At 41.0% G+C, this 23,576-nt stretch overlaps 1 protein-coding gene across 1 annotated transcript in view; it reads right to left on the bottom strand.

Moving 5' to 3' along the window:
* Positions 1-23,576, bottom strand: part of LOC126194673 (heat shock 70 kDa protein cognate 5) — a 96,709-nt gene that overhangs the window by 38,816 nt on the left and 34,317 nt on the right. The window contains exons 4-6 of the mRNA XM_049932872.1: positions 19,016-19,139; positions 983-1,184; positions 705-811 (exon numbers count right to left, since the gene is read on the bottom strand). Coding sequence (XP_049788829.1) covers positions 705-811; positions 983-1,184; positions 19,016-19,139 — 433 coding nt within the window. The remainder of the gene's footprint in view (positions 1-704; positions 812-982; positions 1,185-19,015; positions 19,140-23,576) is intronic.

Below are 23,576 nucleotides of genomic sequence, written 5' to 3'. Positions count from 1 at the left end.
TTGCGGGAAACCTAAATTAGGATGGCAAGACAGGTTTGAATCATCGTCCTCATCTGACATTGCTTATGAAACTAACAGCTGACAGTAATCCATCAACATACTGTGACAGTAGGCTACCAAGAGAGCTGTTAAAGTAAACAGGTCAAAAAACCAAATCTGTAGGTAATATCACATCAAGTTTGTTGTACTGGCATTTGTTTTAAAGATGCTCAGAAAATTCTCTCCACATATACAGTTCGGAGACGAAAAATTACACATCACTGCATAATGCCATACAAACTGTATAAACTGTACACTAGTTTAAAATAAAATTGCCTTGTGTATGTTGTTAGGGCAGTTCTGAAACTTCCTGGCAGATTAAAACTGTTTGCTGGACCGAGACTCTAACTCGGGACCTCGCAGGAGAGCTTCTGTAAAGTTTGGAAGGTAGGAGACGAGGTACTGGCAGAAGTAAAGCTGTGGGGACGGGGCGTGAGTCGTGCTTGGGTAGCTCAGTTGGTAGAGCACTTGCCCACGAAAGGCAAAGGTCCAGAGTTCGAGTCTCGGTCCGGCACACCGTTTTAATCTGCCAGGAAGTTTCATATCAGCGCACGCTCCACTGCAGAGTGGAAATCTCATTCTGGAGGGCAGTTCTGTTTATTATAAAGAAGCATATTATGTACTTTACTGGTCTGATATCAATTTTATAAGTAAAAGAAACTTACACCTTATCTTCTGTTTTGTCCATGCCATATGCCAATGCAGCAGCTGTCGGCTCATTAATGACACGCAACACATTCAAGCCTGCAATCTGACCAGCGTCCTTCGTTGCCTGAAATAGAGAATGCATTCTGTTTCAGACTTACAACTACTTTGAGTAATCATTATTTATAATGTCTGCACAATCAGAAAATTCTCTCTTCATACATAATTCAGAGACGAAAAATAAGACATCATTGTAGTAGTTCATACAAACTATGGTACTTTAAGACACAATCTTTACCTGACGCTGCGAGTCATTGAAGTAAGCAGGCACAGTTATAACAGCATTCTTAACTGATGTATTGAGGTAACTTTCTGCAGTTTCTTTCATTTTCATTAAAACAAATGCTCCAATTTGACTTGGAGAGTACATTTTCTTATCACTGCCCTCTACCCATGCATCACCATTTGATGCCTTAACTATCTTATACGAAACCGTTTTCCTGCAAAAGTAAGTATTTGTAAATGTAAACAGTTTACGGTTATCACAATGCAAGAGGTATTCATGAGTGGTCATCACATTTAAAATGTCCATGCATTTTGAATAGACATACAGAAGGTATTCTGTCTCACTCATACTGACTTGTCAAGACCAGACATTTATTTGTGACATCACTAGAATGGAGTAATTATGCGACTTATTTTATTAGCATATTTGCAAAACATGAACAGGAACAGCTGCAGACTGATATGCTACGGTATTATTTCCACAATAGGTTTTAATTAGCATATTGTTTCATAAAAAAGAAGGTGAAGTGTAATCAGAAAGTCGGTTTGAGATGCGCCATGCTTTACTCCGCATGTCCTAATGGAAGTGGTACAGTACTGCCTTCCCCTGACCTCAACTAACTTATTGTTATTTAGGCAGACTGACACTTTAAAATGAACATCGAAACATGATGAAATTTCACATTAAAAAACACTGCGAAAGGTGATAACTGATGTACAGATCCTAAAACTGATCGGAGATAGAAACTCAAACTGCGGATCTTCTAGTACTGATGCACTGAGACACACAATCATTTCATATTGTGAGATTCTGATGGGGGATTTAATAGTTTTTCTGTTGACAAGGTAATGCCAACTGTGGCTGAATAATGTGAAGTAGTTTTTGTGTGCCCATAGAAAAGAGGAGAGTTCTATTCTTTTGTTACATTTATCAGTAGAGTACTTGTTATAAACTGTTTGTATGAAACTGAATATTTTCTGCGATGTGTGTTCTATAAGTGAAACTTTCTTTAAAGATATTAGTTAAAATAGTCCAGTTATTTTGTTCTAAGGTAATTTCATGGGAATTATGAGCAAGTCCCTTCAGTACAGGGCCCAATAACTTTGTAATGCACGCAGGCACATTTTGTTGATATATGTAGTGTCAAAGGACAGCCGTCTACTGTGTATGAAGTTTTCACTCTTCAAACTACGAAAGAAAAATGTTTCTGTCCGAAACTTTGCTGTTAATAATGCAACTTGCATTCATTGCAAGTCAACTGAGTTCTACCATGGAACCGTTACCTTCCATGTAAAGGTAAAGGAAAGAAAAGCAGGAGAGAGTAGAGAATATGCAATAAAGGTGTTCAACTAAAAATAGGACAAACTTCCAAAACCAGCTGTGTACATTCAACGCACAGTAAAGCTACAAGCAGTGAAGTTAAGTATTACAGTTCAATTTGGTTTGTGGCTTCTGAATTGCTCTTAATAATCAAGTGTGGATACAGTACAACAAATGGAAAAAAAAAATCTTACTTTCTAAGAAACAGCAGCAAATGTGGAAGAATAGACAAAGAAACCAACAGGAAAATTGAAAGTAAGTAAGTAGTGAAAGTGTAGGAAAGGAAAGAAATACCAGCATAAAAGAGAAAAGTAACTCAAATGGAGAAGCTGGACAGAAATAAGATGGGAAAGAGACATGGCAACTGGCAGTACTTGAGGCAGATGAGGTAAGATTATAGTTTATTATCCACCAATGACAAGATCATTGAAGATAAGAGCACAAGATCACATAATTAAAGGACTGAAAAGGAAAACTACCTTGTCCCTTCCAATGAAACCATCCAAGTGATTTCTTTGATCTGTTAAGAAAAATCACAGTCAAAATTACATTGATCAAATGGGGAATCAATCCTTCCACCTTTCATTTTGAATACAGATAGTAGCATTAGATTAGTTGGCAACATGTCAGTAGGTTCAAAAAATAAGGTATAATTTCTCTTTACAAGACTACACTGACATAACTGGACATTGTTTTAATCTTAATCAACAGCAAAATTTGCTAAATGTAACCCAACCACATAAATATGACGTCGTTAGAAATTCATCTAGGGAGTAGGAGTTGTCATATACGAAGCATTACAACATCCATTAAGACCTTTTATTGACAAGGGAGCTGTTCAAATATTTTTATGCCTATGCCTGTGCAATTTGCTCCATTCAAACAATTATTCTTTCTGCTCTACGTACATGACGGAAGTTAACAGTTATTAATACCTGTCCCACTGCCTGTCAAAGAGAAAGGACACACTTTGCCTGACAAAAAAAGTCAAGCCCCAGAAGAGGCAGTGGAAAGAAAATGAAACCTCAGTGGTTGAAAAGGTACAGAACTTTATTTTATTTACTACAATATCAAGCCAAATTTGCAAATAATTTGGCACTTACCAGGATGCTTGCATGCATTAATTTGGATGGAAGGGGTGTTACACAGCCACAGTATCCTCTCCTGAGGCAAGCTGGCCTTCAACTGTTGTGGGCACTCCTTGATACTGTCACTGCATCACCGTTTATGTCTAAGCTAGTCCCACAAATTTTATCGGAGACAGATTTGGGGTTCTTGTAGACCACAGTAAAGCCTCAACATCAAGCAGACAGATCAAAGATACACACTTCATTTGTGAACAAGCATTGTACTGTTGAGAAATTGGCACCACGATAATGTGACACGAGAGGTAACATACGCGAATGCTGAATGTCCGTGACATAGCACTGTGCCCCCAGAGTTCCCTCAATTACTACCAGTCCAGACTAAGTCACACCTGATGGCTCTCCTCACCAGGTTGCCAACAATCATCAGGGTTAGCACAGAATTGTGATCCACCATTGAACACAATATGAAACCATTCACAGCAGGCCTGCTTCCCAGTCATAGCACCACTCTAAACAGTCGTTTGTGCTGAGGTGTTAGCAGCAGCCTACATGTGACAAATTCCCTAGTATAGCTGCTCCTAATTTCTGACCAATGCTGTAGGATGACATACAAAGTTGTATGGAGTCCATTACCTATTCTCGTATGGCAGGCACAGATGTGAAGGGGTTACAATGTGCTTGGTGCCTAATACAGCAATCCCCTATTGGGGGTAGTGGTTGACTAGAATCCTGAAGACAAGTATGCCTCCCATCGAGTTTCCTCGCAGTCCAACACTGAACTTCTGTAACATCTGAATTCCCCCACAAGTCCAGATACTGCAAAATTCAATAAGCCTGCCAAATGGAGACTCACACTGAAGCCCTTTCCTTATACGATCACGCACCTTCACACATCTGGCACTTTTCACAACCCTTTTACAGGATGGGTGAGAAGTAACTAGGTACTGAAACTGACATAACTTTTATCCTGCAGAGTTATTTACTTGAAATTAATTATACACACCTATATGAGAATATCAGGCGTACGTTAAAAGTCCATTAAATTTTAATGTAGGGTCCTTGGCATCGACCAATCTTCTCAAACAATCTGGAATGGAATCCACAGCTTTTTGGAGGAAGTTGTGTGAGATGTTGATAAGAATAAGGAACTTCCTGAATCTGTGCTTCCAATTCGTCCGATGTGAAAGTTTTGTCTGGTACACCTCCTTTGCCCAGCCCCATAAAAAGTCAGGTCTAGACTTCTTGCAGGCCATTCGTGATGTCCACATCTCCCCAGGCAATGTCCCGCACAACATTTGCAAAGATACATGGTACACAGTCTCGCATGAAGATACTGAATATATTATTTTCCCATCCAGATATCATGGACCAAATGTAATCATGAAGAATTTGAAGGTAGCGTTCCCCGTTCACTGCGTCAAAGGTAGTGTTCCCTGTTCATTGTATTACAGACGACTTACGGGCCAATGATATTCGCAGCTGATATTCCACACCGCATGGTCACTTTTGGACGAGAATACATCCTCTACACCATAACTTCAGCATCCTGTGATGCCCAGTATTGGCAATAGTGCTGACTGATGAAACTTCTCAAGGAATATGGCCTCATCACTCCAGAAGGTGATGTGATACAATTGGAGCCAATCTTAGTGCCAATCCAATATCAACTCCCCATTCTCCATCTGGCAATCACAGTCCTCCAGTGTCAGCTGCTGCATGTAATGGGATTTCCATGCTCAAAAGTTTAATTTTTTATAAAACACTTGATGCACAGGTGCCCCACGAGTCCACTTTCACGAGCTACCGGCTGTATCAATTTCTTCAGCCTATCACTGAATGAGTTCTGCAGAATTGTCACATCCTCATAACACCGAGGACGTGTATGGATCACCTGTTTTCACTGCACTCTTCACCAAATCTGTTGTCACTATCTTCGAATGACAATGACAATTGCCTCCAGACGAACTGATTCATTCCTTCCCTTCACTGTATGCCAGCAACTCTCCACAAGAACAATCAAATTCCACACTTCAAACTATGAAGCAATCCATACTGTCAGCCATCTTTGTCACTGTTGAGTGTACCACCTCAGTATTACGCGGTATGGAAAATCACTACACTATTTAATGTTCTGTGTATCTGCACTGTTTCCAATATTATTCAACCAATATAAATTCAACGATACATAGTTACTTCCCGCCCACCCTCATATTCTACCTAGCCTGCTACCCAACACTAACGCATTCTGATAGCCATTCTGTATGCCAAAGAGTGCCAAAACTCTTTAATCATTTGCACATCCACTGGCGGTGGTTATACGTAAGGCATTACATTGATATCTGACCATGTCTTCTGATGTGCTTCACTTTCTCTTGTCAGCCAGTGTGGTCTGCAACTAAATCACAGGCAAGGACTACTGGGAACAGAACAAACAACTGGCATTCTACAGGCCAGAGCATACAACATTATGTCCCTTAATTCGAAATGTAGGTTAGAGAACTTGAAATGGGAGGGATTGAAGTGGAATTAGTGTAGTGGCACAAATAAAAAAGATTTCTTGCTAGATGAGTACAGAGTTATCAACAACATTAGAAATGGATAATATAAGAGTATGCCTAATAATGAACAAAAAAAATATGATTGCATGTTAACAACTATGAATACCACAGTGAAAGTATTTTTGTTGCCGAGAAAAACACAAAACCTCACAGAAATAAAAATATGTACGCAGACTAGTTCCACAGATGGAGATTGAAGAATGTATGATGAAATAAAATAAGTGATTTAGTAATTTTAAGGGAGATGGAAACTGAAATGGTATTCAGTAATAGGAAAAGGAAGGAAGGAAGGAAGGAAGGAAGGAAGGAAGGAAGGAAGGAAGGAAATATATTAGTGGAAAATGGACTGGAAGACAGAAGCAACATGGGAGAATTTCGCACAGAATGTGCATTGTGAAGCGGAAGGTGGCAACATTCTGTCCTTATTTGTGCCTATTGACAATTCAATGCCACCACTGTACAGTGAGTAGTTACTTTTAATCCTTTCATTAGTTACCATTACATTACAAAATAAAATAGAAACCATCCAGTGTCTCATTGTCTCGTCAACATGTAGGCCTACATCCTTCTTCCTCAATTCTTAAACCAAGTGCTAACAATGATTAAACGTGTGCTCTCTGTACTAAATTCTACCAGACAATTTCCCTTTAATTACTTTCTCACAGCCCACATTCTGTTAAAAGAAAAAACTCCCTCAGACAGTATACATGGGGGGGGGGGGGGGGGAGAAAAATTACCCTGGGTAAAAGAACATTTTTTTCTGTGTTAAGCGACAATATACTTTCCCTCAAACCTGTAAACGATATCAATCCATTGAATGGTAGAGATTTTATACACCGGTGTAGAACTTTCCGGCACTCCCAGCAAGAACAACACATTCTTGAAAGATCTTTAAATGTGTGGCAACAATTACATTGCTTATTTTGGTACTACAAAAGTATATATACAAATTCAACAAATACAGCAAGGTAATTTTCGAACACAGACCATCAAAAGACAAAAAGTCTAATACCCACACTACTATATGGAAAAAGAGATCATATTGCACTCAGTGGCCTTGCAGTAACTTGGAATTCGGGAAAATATAATGCAGTAACATTTATACTTGCTTTCCAAAATACGACTACTAGATGGTATTTTTCATCAAGAAAGGCTAAGCTTTCACATATAATACTGGTCGTTAAAAATTGTTTGCTCTTGTTCAGAGTGTGTGGTAGCACACATCCTAAGAGCACAGGTTAAACTGCAGCATCTGAAAAGCACGATTATAAATTTCACTGCTGTTGTGCAGCGAACATTTCATGGGTTACCTGGCTCAATACATGTTCCGTAGAGCACTTCAACATTTCCATAGAAAAGCTGAATATGCGTGAAATTGCTCAAGAATTCACCTCTCAACTTTTTTTAAAAGGATAATTATATTTTTTGCCATTGTTATTGCATCATTTGTAATCTATGAAAGTACTATGATAAATATGAAAAACTAACCTTGAAAAATTGGTCTTTTTTTAGTGTGTGTTACTCTTTCGGATGCATCAAATACGAATGTGCCGGTAAAATTTTAAATGATGACATAAATGGTTGGCCTTCTGAGCCTGAAATTTTTCTGAGTGGCTGGTTCTCGAAGTGTTAAGTTTCGAAAGCATCAAACGACCCACAATTTAAGAAATTCATAGCACATCCTCACACGTAACATATTTCGTCTTGCATAAAAGGAAATTTACTATGTAATGCTTCTCAAACCACCGTTCACAATATTTTCTTGCAACTTGTTAGAAACATAAAACAGTTGTGACATCAAGTTCATCAAAAGCACTTTGCTGTTACTGCAGTATTATATACTCTTCATCTTAAAGCCTTGGCACATTTTGCTGTTGGCAGACACTTGTATGTCCACTGTATTTTGTTCCAAACAGTGCATTTTCTTTGCAATTAAAGTTTTATTTTGGCGTTATTCTCTCATTTATGTTTTATTGCTACAGTATTATTTTGCAGAAGTAAGATAAAGTTAAATTATTCTACAGAAATTTAACTGAAAACTAAGAAACGAAAAATTTCCGGAATCCTCAAAAATTCTTGGTTGTTTCCCAGATTTGTCCTGGATGAAAAAAATCCCCGGAGAATATAGACTCAGTCCCTATATATTACACACACACACACACACACACACACACACACACACACACACACACTCAAAAAGTTTTGCATCATCCCAGTTCCCAGAACTCCTGAAGATAGACGTTGACCAGAGATGTCACTACACCTGCCCAAGATGTAAATAACCATGCATGAGCAGCACCTATTAGACTGAGGGGGTCCGACAGCTGATCAGTTCCTGTCATTCCACCAGGAAGGAGGTACATGGCTCATTTTGTCTGTAGTTCCGCCACGTCTAGACGGTCACCACAGTTTGATCCTGTCTGCATTGTTACTTTGTGCCAGGGAGGACTCTCAACATGGGAAGTGTCCAGGCGTCTCTGAGTGAACCACAGCAATGTTGTTCGGACATGGAGGAGATACAGAGACAGGAACTGTCTATGAAATGCCTTGCTCAGGCTGCCCAAAGGTTACTACTGCAGTCAATAAGCACTACCTACAGCTTGTGGCTCGGAGGAGCCCTGACAGCAACGCCACCATGTTGAATAATGCTTTCGTGTAGCCACAGGACATCCTAGTTACGATTTAAACTATGCGCAATAGGCTGCATGACGCACAGCTTCACTCCTGAGGTAAAAGGCGAGGTCCATCTTCGCTACCATGACACCATGCAGCATGGTACAGATGGGCCCAACAACATGCCGAATGGATTGCTCAGGAATGGCATCATGTTCTCTTCACCAGTAAGTGTCGTATATGCCTTCAACCAGACAATTGTCGAAGATGTGTTTGGAGGCAACCCAGTCAGGCTGAAGGCCTTAGACACACTATCCAGTGAGTGCAGCAAGCTGGAGGTTCCCTGCTGATTTGGAGTGGCATTATGTGGGGACGACATAAGCTGCTGGTGGTCATGGAAGGCGCCGTAACGGCTGTACGATACGTGAATGCCATCCTCCGACATAGTGGAAGCACATCGGCAGTATACTGGCAAGGCTTTCATCTTCGTGGATGACAATTAGTGCCCCTATCATGCACATCTTGTGAATGACTTCCTTTACGATAACGCCATTGCTTGACTAGAGTGGCCAGCATGTTCTCCAGACATGAACCCTATCAAACATGCCTGGGATAGATTGAATCCTTGCCGTATCGTAATTGAGGAGTGGGACAATCTGGACCAACAGTGCCTTGATGAAATTGTGGATAGTCAATAAACGAGGACATGCTACTGCGGGAGGGGGGAGGGGGCGGAAATGACATTTATGTTGATCTCTATTATTCCAATTTTCCGTATATGTTACGGAATCTAGGTGAAGCAAAACCTTTTTTGATGTACGTATTTGATCTGTATGGCTACACTGTCCCAGATACATACGTTGCGCCAGCAGTGGGGATCAAATCCAGACGCGAGCCACTGTTGCTGGTGGAGGATCAACGTATCTGGAAAGCGGAGATGGTAGTTCGGATGCACCAGGTACCAGGGGATGCATAATGCTTAAGCGCTCAACTGTTGGTGCAGAGCACACTTAGTGGAACCTCTGCCTCTGCTAGGAGGCTGATCACGGGGCTAGTCCGAAAGGCACCAGGTAACAGTCATACCCCACAGTGGTGTATTGGGTTCAGCATCTGTAACATCAGAGGCAACTTTGAGCCATATGCGAGACTCCCGCAATCTAAGACAGGACAGGACCAATGCTGAATAAAGCCGTATCAGAGTCGAGTGGTCCATGCCCCAAATGGCGGGACTGAGACATCGAAGAGCACTAAGGTGAGATCAACATGCACTATTTAGTTGACAAAGGTGGGGAAGCTATGTCAATTGGGCATCAAAGACCAATCCCAAAAACAATTAGAGTCAGTCACAAGGAGGAACTGGCCTACAGCAACAACAGAAATGGATAACACAGTTCTTTGCAGCCAAAAACTGGAACCATGACGAAGAGCCCAAGATTGCACTATGTATTGCTCCCTACAGTCTGCATTCAACAACACCCATTAAGGCCAAACAAAATTAAATGCAAAAATTATCAGTACACGAAGGGGGGGACACCACAGATCCTGCAGCTGCCACCAGACCACTGACAGTCACTAAAAAGAGACGGCCACTCAAAACAGAATCCTGTGCAACTCCATCATCGTGCAGCTGGAAGGTGCCAACCTGTACCTAAGAAGTGTGACGTGGAAAGTTATGGATAAGAATCAGTGGCAGGCTGTAGAGGCCCCATTCATGTAAAGCGGCAAAGATGTGGTGGCACTGTGTGGTATCAAAAGCTTTAGGCAGATCGAAAAAAGGTGTAGACCCTGGGCAAAAGCTGTTTGGATATCAGGTTCCAAGTGGGCTAAATTATCTGCAGTATAGCAGCCTTAGGAAAAACCATCGAGTTGAAGCCAAAAGGTCCAAAAGTTCAAGGATCCAATACAGATTTCAACTCAACATTTGTACAAGTGACTTGCAGAGGGCAGTCGGTTAACCGAATGGATGATAGTTATCTAATTTCAAAACTAGAACGACACTTTCTCGCCACTGGGAAGGGAATTCCCCCTCACTCCAGTTACTGTTAAAAAAAGGCAAGTATATGATATTTGCTAGCCACCAAGTGTTGAAGCATTTGGTTGTGCACCCGATCTGGTCCAGGAGCCATGTCTGAGCAGATGGAAAGGGCACTGGTAAACTGCCACCAACGGAACTGGGCGTTACAAGGCTCCAGGCAGCAGGGAAAGAAACATAAAGGGAATTGTTCCAGACGGTGTTTGAGAAGACTGAGTGCGGACAGTTAGTGGACCAATTCTGAGGCCTGGGTTAAATGCTCAGCAACGGCACCATTTTTGGGAATTCCTGGGACATCTACAACAGGACAACAGCCAAATATGCACCTGATCTTTGCCCACACCTGTCAAGAGGGAGTATGCAGCCCTATGGCAGCGACATATTGTCCCCTACAAATCTTTTGGGCCAAAATAGGAAGCTGTTTGAAGGTCAGGGGTTGATCGACAGATGGATGCTGCTTGTAGCATCGGAGGTTGTGATGGTGGACTTTAATAACAGCAGCAATCTTGCTGGTCCACCAAGGGACAGTCTTCTGTGGGGAAGAACTTTAAGAAGGAATCACAAAAGCAGCTGTCGAAGGGATCATCAATGCCATCCTGTGGTGGAGCAGTTGGGATGGCAGCTGAGGAAAAGGCCTCCCAATCCAAATTACTAAAGGCCAAGGTCAGTGATGCTGGAGAAGAAATAAGATGATCGCAAATTGATCGCTGTTGCAAAAATTGTCATGAATTCTCCACTGAATGGAGGGGAGGAATCCAGGATTACAGAAGGAAATCTCAACGGCTGACTAAGTGCCATGTGTCACACCAAAGTGTGTCAGGGCCCCTGCATTGTGGAGACAGAGACGAAGCCCAGCCAGCAGGTCTTAACAAGCCTGCCCCGGTTAGTGCTGCCCCAGTTAGTGGTCACAATACCACCCAACAGATGGTTGGGGTGCCAAAACACAAAGAAGAAGGGGGGAGGGAGCTGTTTAAGGAGGGCAAAAACTGCAGGAGGCATAGGAGGCCAGCCTCCGGGGGCGAGGGGGGGGGGGGGAGATACAAAATATTGCATATTGTTACAGCAGAGTCTAAACAGATCTGAACAGCCACTGCTTCCAGCAAAGTATAAGGAAGAACTCCAGAACTAACTGTGTCCACGCAAACCAATGTACAGACACCACTGGAGGCTCTCAAAGGATCAACCCAGTTCTGGCAGAAGGCTCAGAAACCACAATGTGTATCCATGAAACAAGATTCCTACAATACAACGAAAGCTACATAGCAGAGAGAATGAAGAGACCAATTCTGGAAGGTGGTGATAAGAGTTTCATCAGAGGAGAGTAGCATTAGAGGCTGGATGGACACTGAACAGACCAGAATAGATCACTGTGCCAAGTCAGTGACCGTCAGAGGTAAGCATTGAGTGTCATCAATGAATGTATGATGGAATTCAGAGGGGGGTGGGGAGCAACACCCCACAGGATGTCAGAGAGGCCTTGTCCTGAACATATGTGTCTGCTACTCCTCCTAAGGAGGGTGTGAGGAGATGTGGTAGCAAAGAGAGAAAGTCATAGAAATTGTAAGATATGAAAGAATGAGCAGCCTTGAGGCCCACAGAGCATTGGTCCTGTTCAAAATAAAAGGTTTCTTGTCCTGGAGACATTGGAGATGGGGATTTCTAGTGGGAGGCCCATGCTCTGTGGGTGCCAGAGAAGATTTCTTCTCTTTTCGAAGAAAAGGAGCTGTTCCATGAGAGGAGGAAAGGGAAGAAAATAGGCAAAGTTAACAAGGGAGGAGGAGGGGGAAGGGGGGGGGGGAGGAAGAGGAGGAAAGGATGAAACAGAAGCAAAAACAGACATTAAAGATATCAGGTGGAGATTGTCAAATTTCTGTCAGGCCTATGATTAGGATAAACAGTCAAGTGTTTTAAATCCCTGTACCTTTCTTTTCTTTTTATAGATCAGGTAACCCAATGAGCAAGGAGAATATGGACCAGAACAGTTCATGCACTTAGGCAGTGGAGCACAAGGATGCCCCACATGGAGAGGCAGCCGTAGTCACCACAAATAGGATTTACATCACATCGTGAAGATATGTGACCAAAATGTAGACACCGGAGGCAACACATTGGAAGTGAGATGTTGTTGTTGTTCTGGTCTTCAGTCCCGAAACTGGTTTGATGCAGCTCTCCATGCTACTCTATCCTGTGCAAGCTTCTTCATCTCCCAGTACCTACTGCAACCTACATCCTTCTGAATCTGCTTAGTGTATTCATCTCTTGGTCTCCCCCTACGATTTTTACCCTCCACGCTGCCCTCCAATACTAAATTGGTGATCCCTTGATGCCTCAGAACATGTCCTACCAACCGATCCCTTCTTCTGGTCAAGTTGTGCCACAAACTCCTCTTCTCCCCAATCCTATTCAGTACCTCCTCATTAGTTATGCGATCTACCCATCTAATCTTCAGCATTCTTCTGTAGCACCACATTTCGAAAGCTTCTATTCTCTTCTTGTCCAAACTATTTACCGTCCATGTTTCACTTCCATACATGGCTACACTCCATACAAATACTTCCAGAAATGACTTCCTGACACTTAAATCTATACTCGATGTTAACAAATTTCTCTTCTTCAGAAACGTTTGCCTTGCCATTGCCAGTCTACATTTTATATCCTCTTTACTTCGACCATCATCAGTTATTTTGCTCCCCAAATAGCAAAACTCCTTTACTACTTTAAGTGTCTCATTTCCTAATCTAATTCCCTCAGCATCACCCAACTTAATTCGACTACATTCCATTATCCTCGTTTTGCTTTTTGTTGATGTTCATCATATAACCTCCTTTCAAGACAATGTCCATTCTGTTCAACTGCTCTTCCAAGTCCTTTGCTGTCTCTGACAGAATTACAATGTCATCGGCAAACCTCAAAGTTTTTATTTCTTCTCCATGGATTTTAATACCTACTCCGAATTTTTCTTTTGTTTCCTTTACTGCTTGCTCAATATACAGATTGAATAACATCGGGGAGAAGCTACAACCCTGTCTTACTCCCTTCCCAACCACTGCTTCCCTTTCATGTCCCTCGACTCTTATAACTGCCATCTGCTTTCTGTACAAATTGTAAATAGCCTTTCGCTCCCTGTATTTTACCCCTGCCAGCTTTAGAATTTGAAAGAGAGTATTCCAGTTAACATTGTCAAAAGCTTTCTCTAAGTCTACAAACGCTAGAAACGTAGGTTTGCCTTTCCTTAATCTTTCTTCTAAGATAAGTCGTAAGGTCAGTATTGCCTCACATGTTCCAGTATTTCTACAGAATCCAAACTGATCTTCCCCGAGGTCGGCTACTACTAGTTTTTCCATTTGTCTGTAAAGAATTCGTGTTAGTATTTTGCAGCCGTGGCTTATTAAACTGATAGTTCGGTAATTTTCACATCTGTCAACACCTGCTTTCTTTGGGATTGGAATTATTATATTCTTCTTGAAGCCTGTGGGTATTTCGCCTGTTTCATACATCTTGCTCACCAGATGGTACAGTTTTGTCAGGACTGGCTCTCCCAAGGCCGCCAGTAGTTCCAATGGAATGTTGTCTACTCCGGGGGCCTTGTTTCGATTCAGGTCTTTCAGTGCTCTGTCAAACTCTTCACGCAGTATCGTATCTCCCATTTCATCTTCATCTACATCCTCTTCCATTTCCATAATATTGTCCTCAAGTACATCGCCCTTGTATAGACCCTCTATATACCCCTTCCACCTTTCTGCTTTCCCTTCTTTGCTTAGAACTGGGTTTCCATCTGAACTCTTGATGTTCATACAAGTGGTTCTCTTATCTCCAAAGATCTCTTTAATTTTCCTGTAGGCAGTATCTATCTTACCCCTAGTAAGATAAGCCTCTACATCCTCAAATTTGTCCTCTAGCCATCCATGCTTAGCCATTTTGCACTTCCTGTCGATCTCATTTTTGAGACGTTTGTATTCCCTTTTGCCTGCTTCATTTACTGCATTTTTATATTTTCTCATTTCATCAATTAAATTCAATATTTCTTCTGTTACCCAAGGATTTCTACTAGCCCTCATCTTTTTACCTATTTGATCCTCTGCTGCCTTCACTACTTCATCCCTCAGAGCTACCCATTCTTCTTCTACTGTATTTCTTTCCCCCATTCCTGTCAATTGTTCCCTTATGCTCTCCCTGAAACACTGTACAACCTCTGGTTCTTTCAGTTTATCCAGGTCCCATCTCCTTAAATTCCCACCTTTTTGCAGTTTCTTCAGTTTCAATCTGCAGTTCATAACCAATAGATTGTGGTCAGAATCCACATCTGCCCCTGGAAATGTCTTACAATTTAAAACCTGGTTCCTAAATCTCTGTCTTACCATTACATAATCTATCTGATACCTTTTAGTATCTCCAGGGTTCTTCCATGTATACAACCTTCTTTCATGATTCTTAAACCAAGTGTTAGCTATGATTAAGTTGTGCTCTGTGCAAAATTCTACCAGGCAGCTTCCTCTTTCATTTCTTAGCCCCAATCCATATTCACCTACTACGTTTCCTTCTCTCCCTTTTCCTACACTCGAATTCCAGTCACCCATGACTATTAAATTTTCGTCTCCCTTCACTATCTGAATAATTTCTTTTATTTCATCATACATTTCTTCAATTACTTCGTTATCTGCAGAGCTAGTTGGCATATAAACTTGTACTACTGTAGTAGGTGTGGGCTTCGTATCTATCTTGGCCACAATAATGCGTTCACTGTGCTGTTTGTAGTAGCTTACCCTCATTCCTATTTTCCTATTCATTATTAAACCTACTCCTGCATTACCCCTATTTGACTTTGTGTTTATAACCCTGTAGGCACCTGACCAGAAGTCTTGTTCCTCCTGCCACCCAACTTCACTAATTCCCACTATATCTAACTGTAACCTATCCATTTCCCTTTTCAAATTTTCTAACCTACCTGCCCGATTAAGGGACCTGACATTCCACGCTCCGATCCGTAGAACGCCAGTTTTCTTTCTCCTGATAACGACATCCTCCTGAGTAGTCCCCGCCCGGAGATCCGAATGGGGGACTATTTTACCTCCGGAATATTTTACCCAAGAGGACGCCATCATCATTTAATCATACAGTAAAGCTGCATGCTTAACTATTACAACATGAAGCCTTATAACTTTTTCCAGAAGGGCATCCCCTCAAAAGACAGGATAAAAATGCCTGCATCAACATGCTTCTCCTTCGAAATAACCTCTCTAGACTTGCCAGATGAAATGAATGCTGCACCATGCCAGACCAGTCCCGGGTTCTTTGTCAGACTGAAGGAGGGTGGCCCTTGGAAGATTATGGCCTGAGTCATATTTAGGGCCTGGTGAGGAGGGATGCTCACCATGACGTGTCTAAAGCGCTTGAAAGCACAAAGGGACGCCGAATGACTGGCAGATGTTTTAACCAGTAGGGAACCAGGTCACATCTTAGTGAGTCAACTTCACCAAATTTTCTACAGAAAGGAGCAGCTTGGTAGCAGTTAATGTCTCTCGTCTGTCCTGGTGCAGACCAAGTAACAGAGAAAGGATTTTGATCCAAGCCAGCAGGCTTGGCCCTCCTCCCAAAGGGTGGCCCTGGATGATGATAATTTTGGTTGAGGGGGTGCTCGACATCACGGTCATCAGTGCCCTGATGAAAAATCAACAGGAAATCTCATGTGGGGACGAAGGCTGTCCCCACATGCAGAGCAGTTTATAACGTACTAAAGTCTGCTGCCCTTCCCCACCAGTTTGGGTGGCTCTGGAGGGGAAGGGCGGGGATGCAACAGTAAGAGCAGACAGATAACCATTCCTGTTAGAAGAGACAGCTGTGGAAGAGTGGCCAGAAGCATGAAGCTTAGCACCCACTCCTATCAGGGGCTCACCCCATGGGTGTACCCAGCCACACCAAGGTCTACCTGCCATGGACTTTATTGCTGGAAGTTACAATGCCCCAAAATGACAAGCAACAACTCCTATGCATACACAAGGCAGCTGGACTGGCTACATGTGGTCATGACCTATTGATGTGGGATGGGAAGACTCGTGGGGGAGGAGGAGGAGGAGGAGGAGGAGGAGGAGGAGGACCACACCAGACACACTAGGGAGTGGATTCGTCCCCAAATGGCTCACACTATGGAAACAATTCAGAAAGGGAGGTCAAATCCCAAGTGGGACCATAAAGGGAAACACCTAGGAAGAAAGAGGGGGGTGGGAGCTAGGATGGGAAGGATTGGATATGGGGAAGGGAATGCTACCCAGCTCAAGAGGGAGGGGGGGCTCACACCAGGTCACACCTCCAGAGCTCCTAACTGAGGGACCAATTGGCAATTTGGAAAGGTAACAGCTCAGGCAATCACCTCTCCTTGGGCCGTGGCTGTACCATGGGGTATTCTCACACCCTTTAGTCACCTGTTACACGACAGACGCTTGGGAGGAGTGCACAGTGAGGAAGAAGAAAAAGAGAATCATCAAACGCCAAAACAGAGTAAGGATAGGGAAAAGATGTGTGGGGACTGTTCTGATGTCAGGTTACTGGAAGTGCAGACATGTTCCTACAAATTTCCTCTCCCTAGGGACGGGACAAAAATAGGAGGATAGACATGCAGTACGGAAGGGAAAATGTGCTGCAAAAGCTGGGGGCCCATGGTAGCCAAACACAAACTCACCACAGAGTGGTGAGCCCCATTGGGGGACAGGTGCTCACCGTAATGATGTGTGTAAGTATGAATGTGTGATGGATGCTTGCTAGCTCAGCTTACTCTTTAATGTGCCTGCTTGCCATCCAACACCGCCTATGTGGTATGTAGCAATCTATCCTAAGTCATGTACTTGTTATTCCAACACAGATTTTTCCTTGAAACTAGCGTAAAATCTGGGGTACCCTGCAGAGTTGTCACCACAACCCTTTCAAAAAAAATTAAACCTAATAATGATACAATGTAAGTGTTCCATCAATGCTCACTTTTCAATAACCATTTGCAGCAACACAGAGTTCACAAGAACTACACATGCTACTGCTTGATTAAAATTACTTGTTGGTTCACACTATACCTTGTAACTTAGTTCCTGTAACAAGAGCACTCAGTGTCACATAAGTGTGTGTTGATGCCAATGTGCCACAACACGGCATCAGTTAGCAGAGTGTTTGAATAGTGCGCCTTACAAATGTAATTTGTCGGCTACTAGTACCGGCAGCCGATTTAAAAGTTGTCGCCTGCAGCTGGAGAACTTGCATTCGGTCCTTGTTGGCAGCATGTTCCTTGTTATCCCAGCCTTAAGCAAGACAAGTGACTGCCTATGTGGCAATTATGCACAAGAAGTAACAAACACCAAAACAATGTTTTTAATCATCAGCTTAGTTCATATATTTAAAGACATAGGCATTACTAGTGCTATAAGTGGAGTAGCCATGTCCATCACAGTTTACCTTCAGGCTGAATATCTTCAGTCACAATTTTTTTTATTCATTTTATTTTTTGTAAGTTTGCCGCATTTATTAACACAAAGTAATAAATCAATTTATGACTTGAGCCATATTTTATTCTCCACTAAATCATTAGATGCTACCATGATTCTGACCATATCAATTTAGCACAAGATGGAAATTAATTTTATTCCCATGATGACAACCCATTTGATCTTTAAGGCATTTCACTACTATGTAATGGAGAGAACCAAATGAAGAGCAGACCATAAGTAGCTCATTCTGGACTCTTCTCTCATGTGAGCTATTTAAACACTTATATTAAACTGCCAGCCTCCCATTGAAGGCTGTCAAGTAGTAACTTCCAAAATACTCTTTAGTTTTCAGAATGTTCCATTATTCTGTTGTGGGGATACATTCTCACCCAGAACAGGGTATATAAATGATGAAATGGATGAGTCAGTATACTTTTTGGAAATCCATTAGAGCAGAGCAAGGATAAATGAAAATACTGTTTAATATGTGGAGCTGAGAGTACTTTAAGTGTATGTATGAGCATTCAACAGTATTTTTGAATGTGAGAAACATTTTTACACTTTGTTCATTTTCACGATTTTCTCAAATGACTGACAATATTCTCAGAGTGGTGGGGGCAATACAGACCACGTGAGGTGGACTTATTCAGCCAGTCTCAAATACTGTGTGGATCTACTACTCCAAGTTAGAGGTCTCATTGTGTTACCACACTGTCAACATGCGAGTCAGCCATTTCCAGAACGTTTATTAACTTCGACAAAGGAAAGACACTGTCAAACAATGTTAAAAGAAAACACTTTTGTAAACTTGCGTGATGTATGCTTCTAAACCGGGTTCTAACTAAGCACGGGTTAAGTCCTGTGTTGCTTATTTACACAAAATGTAGTACTCAAATAGTATCCAATGTACAGTAAATTATATGCACAGAAAAATTCAACTTTTAGAGAAGTGGCGCAATTCTTACATGTCCTTCTGCACTTCAGCATCATTGAACCTTCTTCCAATAAGTCTCTTGGTTGCATAAAACGTATTTGCAGAATTAGTAACAGCTTGACGCTTCGCTGGCATTCCCACAAGTCTTTCGCCATCTGGAATATTTTATGGTGAATGGTTGTTAGTGACACTATTAAATGATACTGGCAATTATCAGCAAATAATATTTACCTCCAAATACCAAAAGAAGAATTTGTTACAACACAACCTACAATGATGCACTTGATTTATTTACAAATAATTCCTCAAACTTTCTGTTTGCGAAGATAGGACTGGAAGAAAACACTAAAGCAATTACCACTGGTAAAAAACACACCACCATACAAGTGTATTCAAAGGATTGACCGTATCTCACACGAGTTAAAATGGAATGCCAAGTGTGAGGGGCGAGAGTTCATCACTACAGTCACAGTCCTGTCTCAACTAGTTCACCACAGTTTGATGTGTCAAATCTGCGTATCACTGTACCCCTCCTTACAAATAGCTGCAACTACCAAGTACCTGCATTCCAAATGCCACATTTAATTTTCACACTTTTCTTCAGTTATTTGATTAATACAATGGTTAAGACTTAGCGCATTTGAGCAAAAATGCAAGATACAGCAGGTTAAATTTAGAGAGGTTAAATGTGTGCAATGTGCTCATGGAACAAACTAGGTAAATATTCCAGAACAGTTATAGGCTACAAATAATGATATTAACACCAGATTTAATTAAAACAATCATGTAAACATATGAAGCATGAAAAGAAAAATTCATTACTGCTGTGTCAATAGAGGTGTCCAGGTGTCTAATTAGATAACAGGAAGACTAAAGCTGACAAAAAAAAAAAAAAAAAAAAAAAAAAAGGTGCCTTTGTAACATGTGCTTACAAATGTATTTAAATAAGTGCCTGACATAAGAAATCAGTAATAGTCTCTCACAGGTTTACTGCTTTCTACGCAGAAGAAAAAGTTGAACACTGTGTTAAAAAGATGAATACAAAACATCAAAAACAATATTCTGACCAACTATTTGGCATCCACAAAAAAATGTGACAAAGTGCTTATCTGAAAACACAATGGAGCTGAGATATCTGTGGATGAACTACTGCATGGTTGAGTTAGCTGGTCTTGTAACCATAATTTATCGTACACATCCTTCAAAAACAAAAACCATGCCCAGTTCTTAAAAAACACAGGTCACAATCGTCTAAAAAAAAAAGGATAGTCGACATTATCTACAAAACTACCATTCAATATCCTTGATGTTGATCTGTTATAGAATCTTGGAACTTATTCCAAGCTAAAATGTAATGAGGTATCTTGAACCGAATGACCTTCTCAATGGCAACCAGCATGGATTCTGAAAACAATCACGTGAAACCCAATTCGTACTTTTCTCAGTGACATATTTAAAGCTTTGTATCAAGGCAGTCAGGTAGTTGTAGTATTTCTTGGTTTCCAAAAAGTATTTGATGCAGCACCACACCTACACATTTTCGAAAGTATGATCGTATGGGGCATCAGTGAAATTTGCGACTTAACTGTAGACTTTTTGGTAGAGAGGACACAGGACATTAGCTTGCATGGAGAGTCATCAGATATAGAAGTAACTTCATGTGTGCCCCAGGGAAGTGTGCTTGGACCCTTCCTGTTCATGCTGTGTATTAACAATCTTGCAGACAATATTAAAAGTAGCCTCAGACTTTTGTAGATGAAGCAGTGATCTGTAATGAAGTACTATCTGAAAGAAGCTCCATAAACGTTCAGTGGGATCTTGATAATATTTCAAAATGGTGCAAAGATTGGCAACTTGCTTTAAATGAATAGAAATGTAAAACTGTGCACTTAACAAAACTAAAAAAAACATGGTATCCTATTACTATAATATCAATGAGTTACTGTTGGAATCAGTCAACTCGTACAAATATGTGGGTGTAGCATTTTGTAGGGATATGAAACTGAATTATCATATAGGCTGAGTCATGGGTAAAGCAGGTGGCAGATTTCAGTTTATTGGGGAAGTGCAATCAGCCCATAAAGGAGATTGCTTACAAATAATTTGTGTAACTGTTGCTAGAATATTGCTCAAGTGTGTGGGACCCATACCAAATACGAGTAATGTGGGATATTGAACGTATATAGAGAAGGACAGCACAAATTGTCACAGGTTTATTTAATCTGTGGGAGGGTGTCACAGAGAGAGACAATGAACCGAATTGGAAGACTCTCAATGATAGATGTAAACTATCTTGAGAACATCTGTTAAAGTCCCAAGAACCAGCTTTAAATGATGACTCTAGGAATATACAACAATCCCCTATATATCGCTCACATAGGGATTGTGATGATACGATTAGAATAATTACTGCACGCATAGGGCATTCTATCACTCATTCTTCCTGCGTTCCGTACCTGAGTGAAACAGGAAGAAATGCTAATAATTGGTACAATGGAATGTACCCTCTGCCACCCACCTCGTGATTGTTTGCAGAGAGTAGATGTAGAAGACACTTTAGCGGGCATGGTTGTGAGACGACAAAAAATATGATGAAGTAACACCTTTGAGGCGAAGGAGCTTAAAAACACAAAGGATAACTCACAGATGTGATAGCAACAGCATATGGAGATTCATATTTAAGTATTGCTTTCTGCTCCATGTTACACGAGTCATATCGAACGTAAACAAGTCATTTCAAGTTTAAATGCAGGAAAAACTACATCCCTTAGGAGGTAATGGTAATCATCAGATCTTTAATATGCAATAATTCTTGGTGTATGGCAGTATAACTTGTGGAGTACTACAACGCTGTGCTTTATGATCTTTGATACACTTTCATTACCAGTCAATGATTTAGCAATGTCAACATAAACTATGGAATTCAACTTTTCTTACAAACACATTACACAATCTTCTGTTTATCTCTACTAGTAAGCAATGTATTATAAAATGTTGGTCCACTTTTCTGAGCAGAGCTTTGCATGCACATCGCATTTACGCATGTTTGTAAGTGATGCTTTGGCTGAGCTAAAAAAAGAGAGGAAAAATGCAGTTGTTCTGGCATTTCCCATAACCTTGCCAATGCACATGATAGTGCAGACCAGAAAATTTTATTTAAGAATCTAAATTGGTGTAGCATCTTCCTCTTATGGCTAGTCTTACCTTCCTAATTCACAAAAGAGGATCACACACTACACTGCAGTGGTGCATACAAACCACTAAACAGATCTACAACTGTTTCACAGCAGTCTAATTTGCTTTCATAAGTGTGATGAAATATTGAAATTTGTATTCATCTACATACATAACATAGCAAAAACTGAATAAGCACTTTGAGAAGGCAACAAAAAGTTAAACTTGTAATGTTTTGCAGTCCAAAACACTTGCAGACAAACATTCTAGCTTAGTGCATTCATTTCTTGATGTAATGCAGCCTGCGTCCACACATTTAACATGCTTTCAGAAGCAATAAAGTATTGTTCTAAGTAAACACATAAGCCTAACACTTGTGTAAATTTACTCCAACAGTAAAAACTGGGATTACCGGTACATTCTAAGACACACTGTAAGACACAGAATCTCAAATTATGAAGAAAAACTAATTATTCTAAATAGGTCTCCATTATTAAGAGAATTATTTTTTTTTAATTATGAGTTACATGACACCAATACTGTGAGAATGCAATGGCTGAGATCAGTCTGAAGGCTATTTCAATGCACCTTTCCATGCTAAACTACCCTGTTTAACTCCCTGGACCTGTAACTCTCTAAAACAACTTGTACTGCTTCCTGTAGTCAAACCTTTGTTTCCTTTTATAATGTTTACCCCCTTCCCCTCCCACTCCCCTACACAACAAAATCACAATTCCTTGATGCTCCGGATGTAGCCTACAAACCTATGCCTTCTTTTAGTCCAGTTAAACATTTTTTTCCCTTTTAGCCAATTCAATTATCACTTCATCAGTTATTCAACCTACCCACCTAACTTTAAGCATTCTTCTGTAGCAACGTATTTCAAAAGCTTCTATTCTCTCCTCTTTACTGTTTACGGTCCATTTCACTTGGGCGCACAACAATGTAGCCATCACTACCCGTGCACCTATTACAACGAACAAAGTATGATTTATGTTTTGGAGAGGAAAAATATGGAAATGATTGTAGAAGCCTGGTTACAGGCAGATCAGTGAAAGCCATGCCCTTTCAAATCTCTCTTTGATAACTGAGTTAATGGTTACTGGAATTACGAGGCATAATGAGATTTTCATCGCCTACCATCAATAGGGTTCTGCGGTTGTATACTTTGCAGCAGTCCAGACACATATATTAATCTTGTTCTCTGAACTGAAGTCCACCTGCTTCCCTCTGCAGCTTACTTTCTCAACATAAGGATGTGGCATTTCCGTTGCCATCAAATGTTAAAATCATGAATGAATTTAGCTACTGCCTGTCCTACACTATCTACTTTCGATTTAGTAGCCATTGATGTCAACCTGCCTTTACCAAAGATATTTCTAACCAATTCCCTTCTTCCTGTGGCTGGTGTGAAATAA

Source organism: Schistocerca nitens, chromosome 7, assembly GCF_023898315.1.
Source record: "Schistocerca nitens isolate TAMUIC-IGC-003100 chromosome 7, iqSchNite1.1, whole genome shotgun sequence".
Classification (NCBI taxonomy): Eukaryota; Metazoa; Arthropoda; class Insecta; order Orthoptera; family Acrididae; genus Schistocerca; species Schistocerca nitens.
The sequence above is the reverse complement of the archived record's forward strand: the minus strand, read 5'-3'. Positions and strand labels throughout refer to the sequence as shown.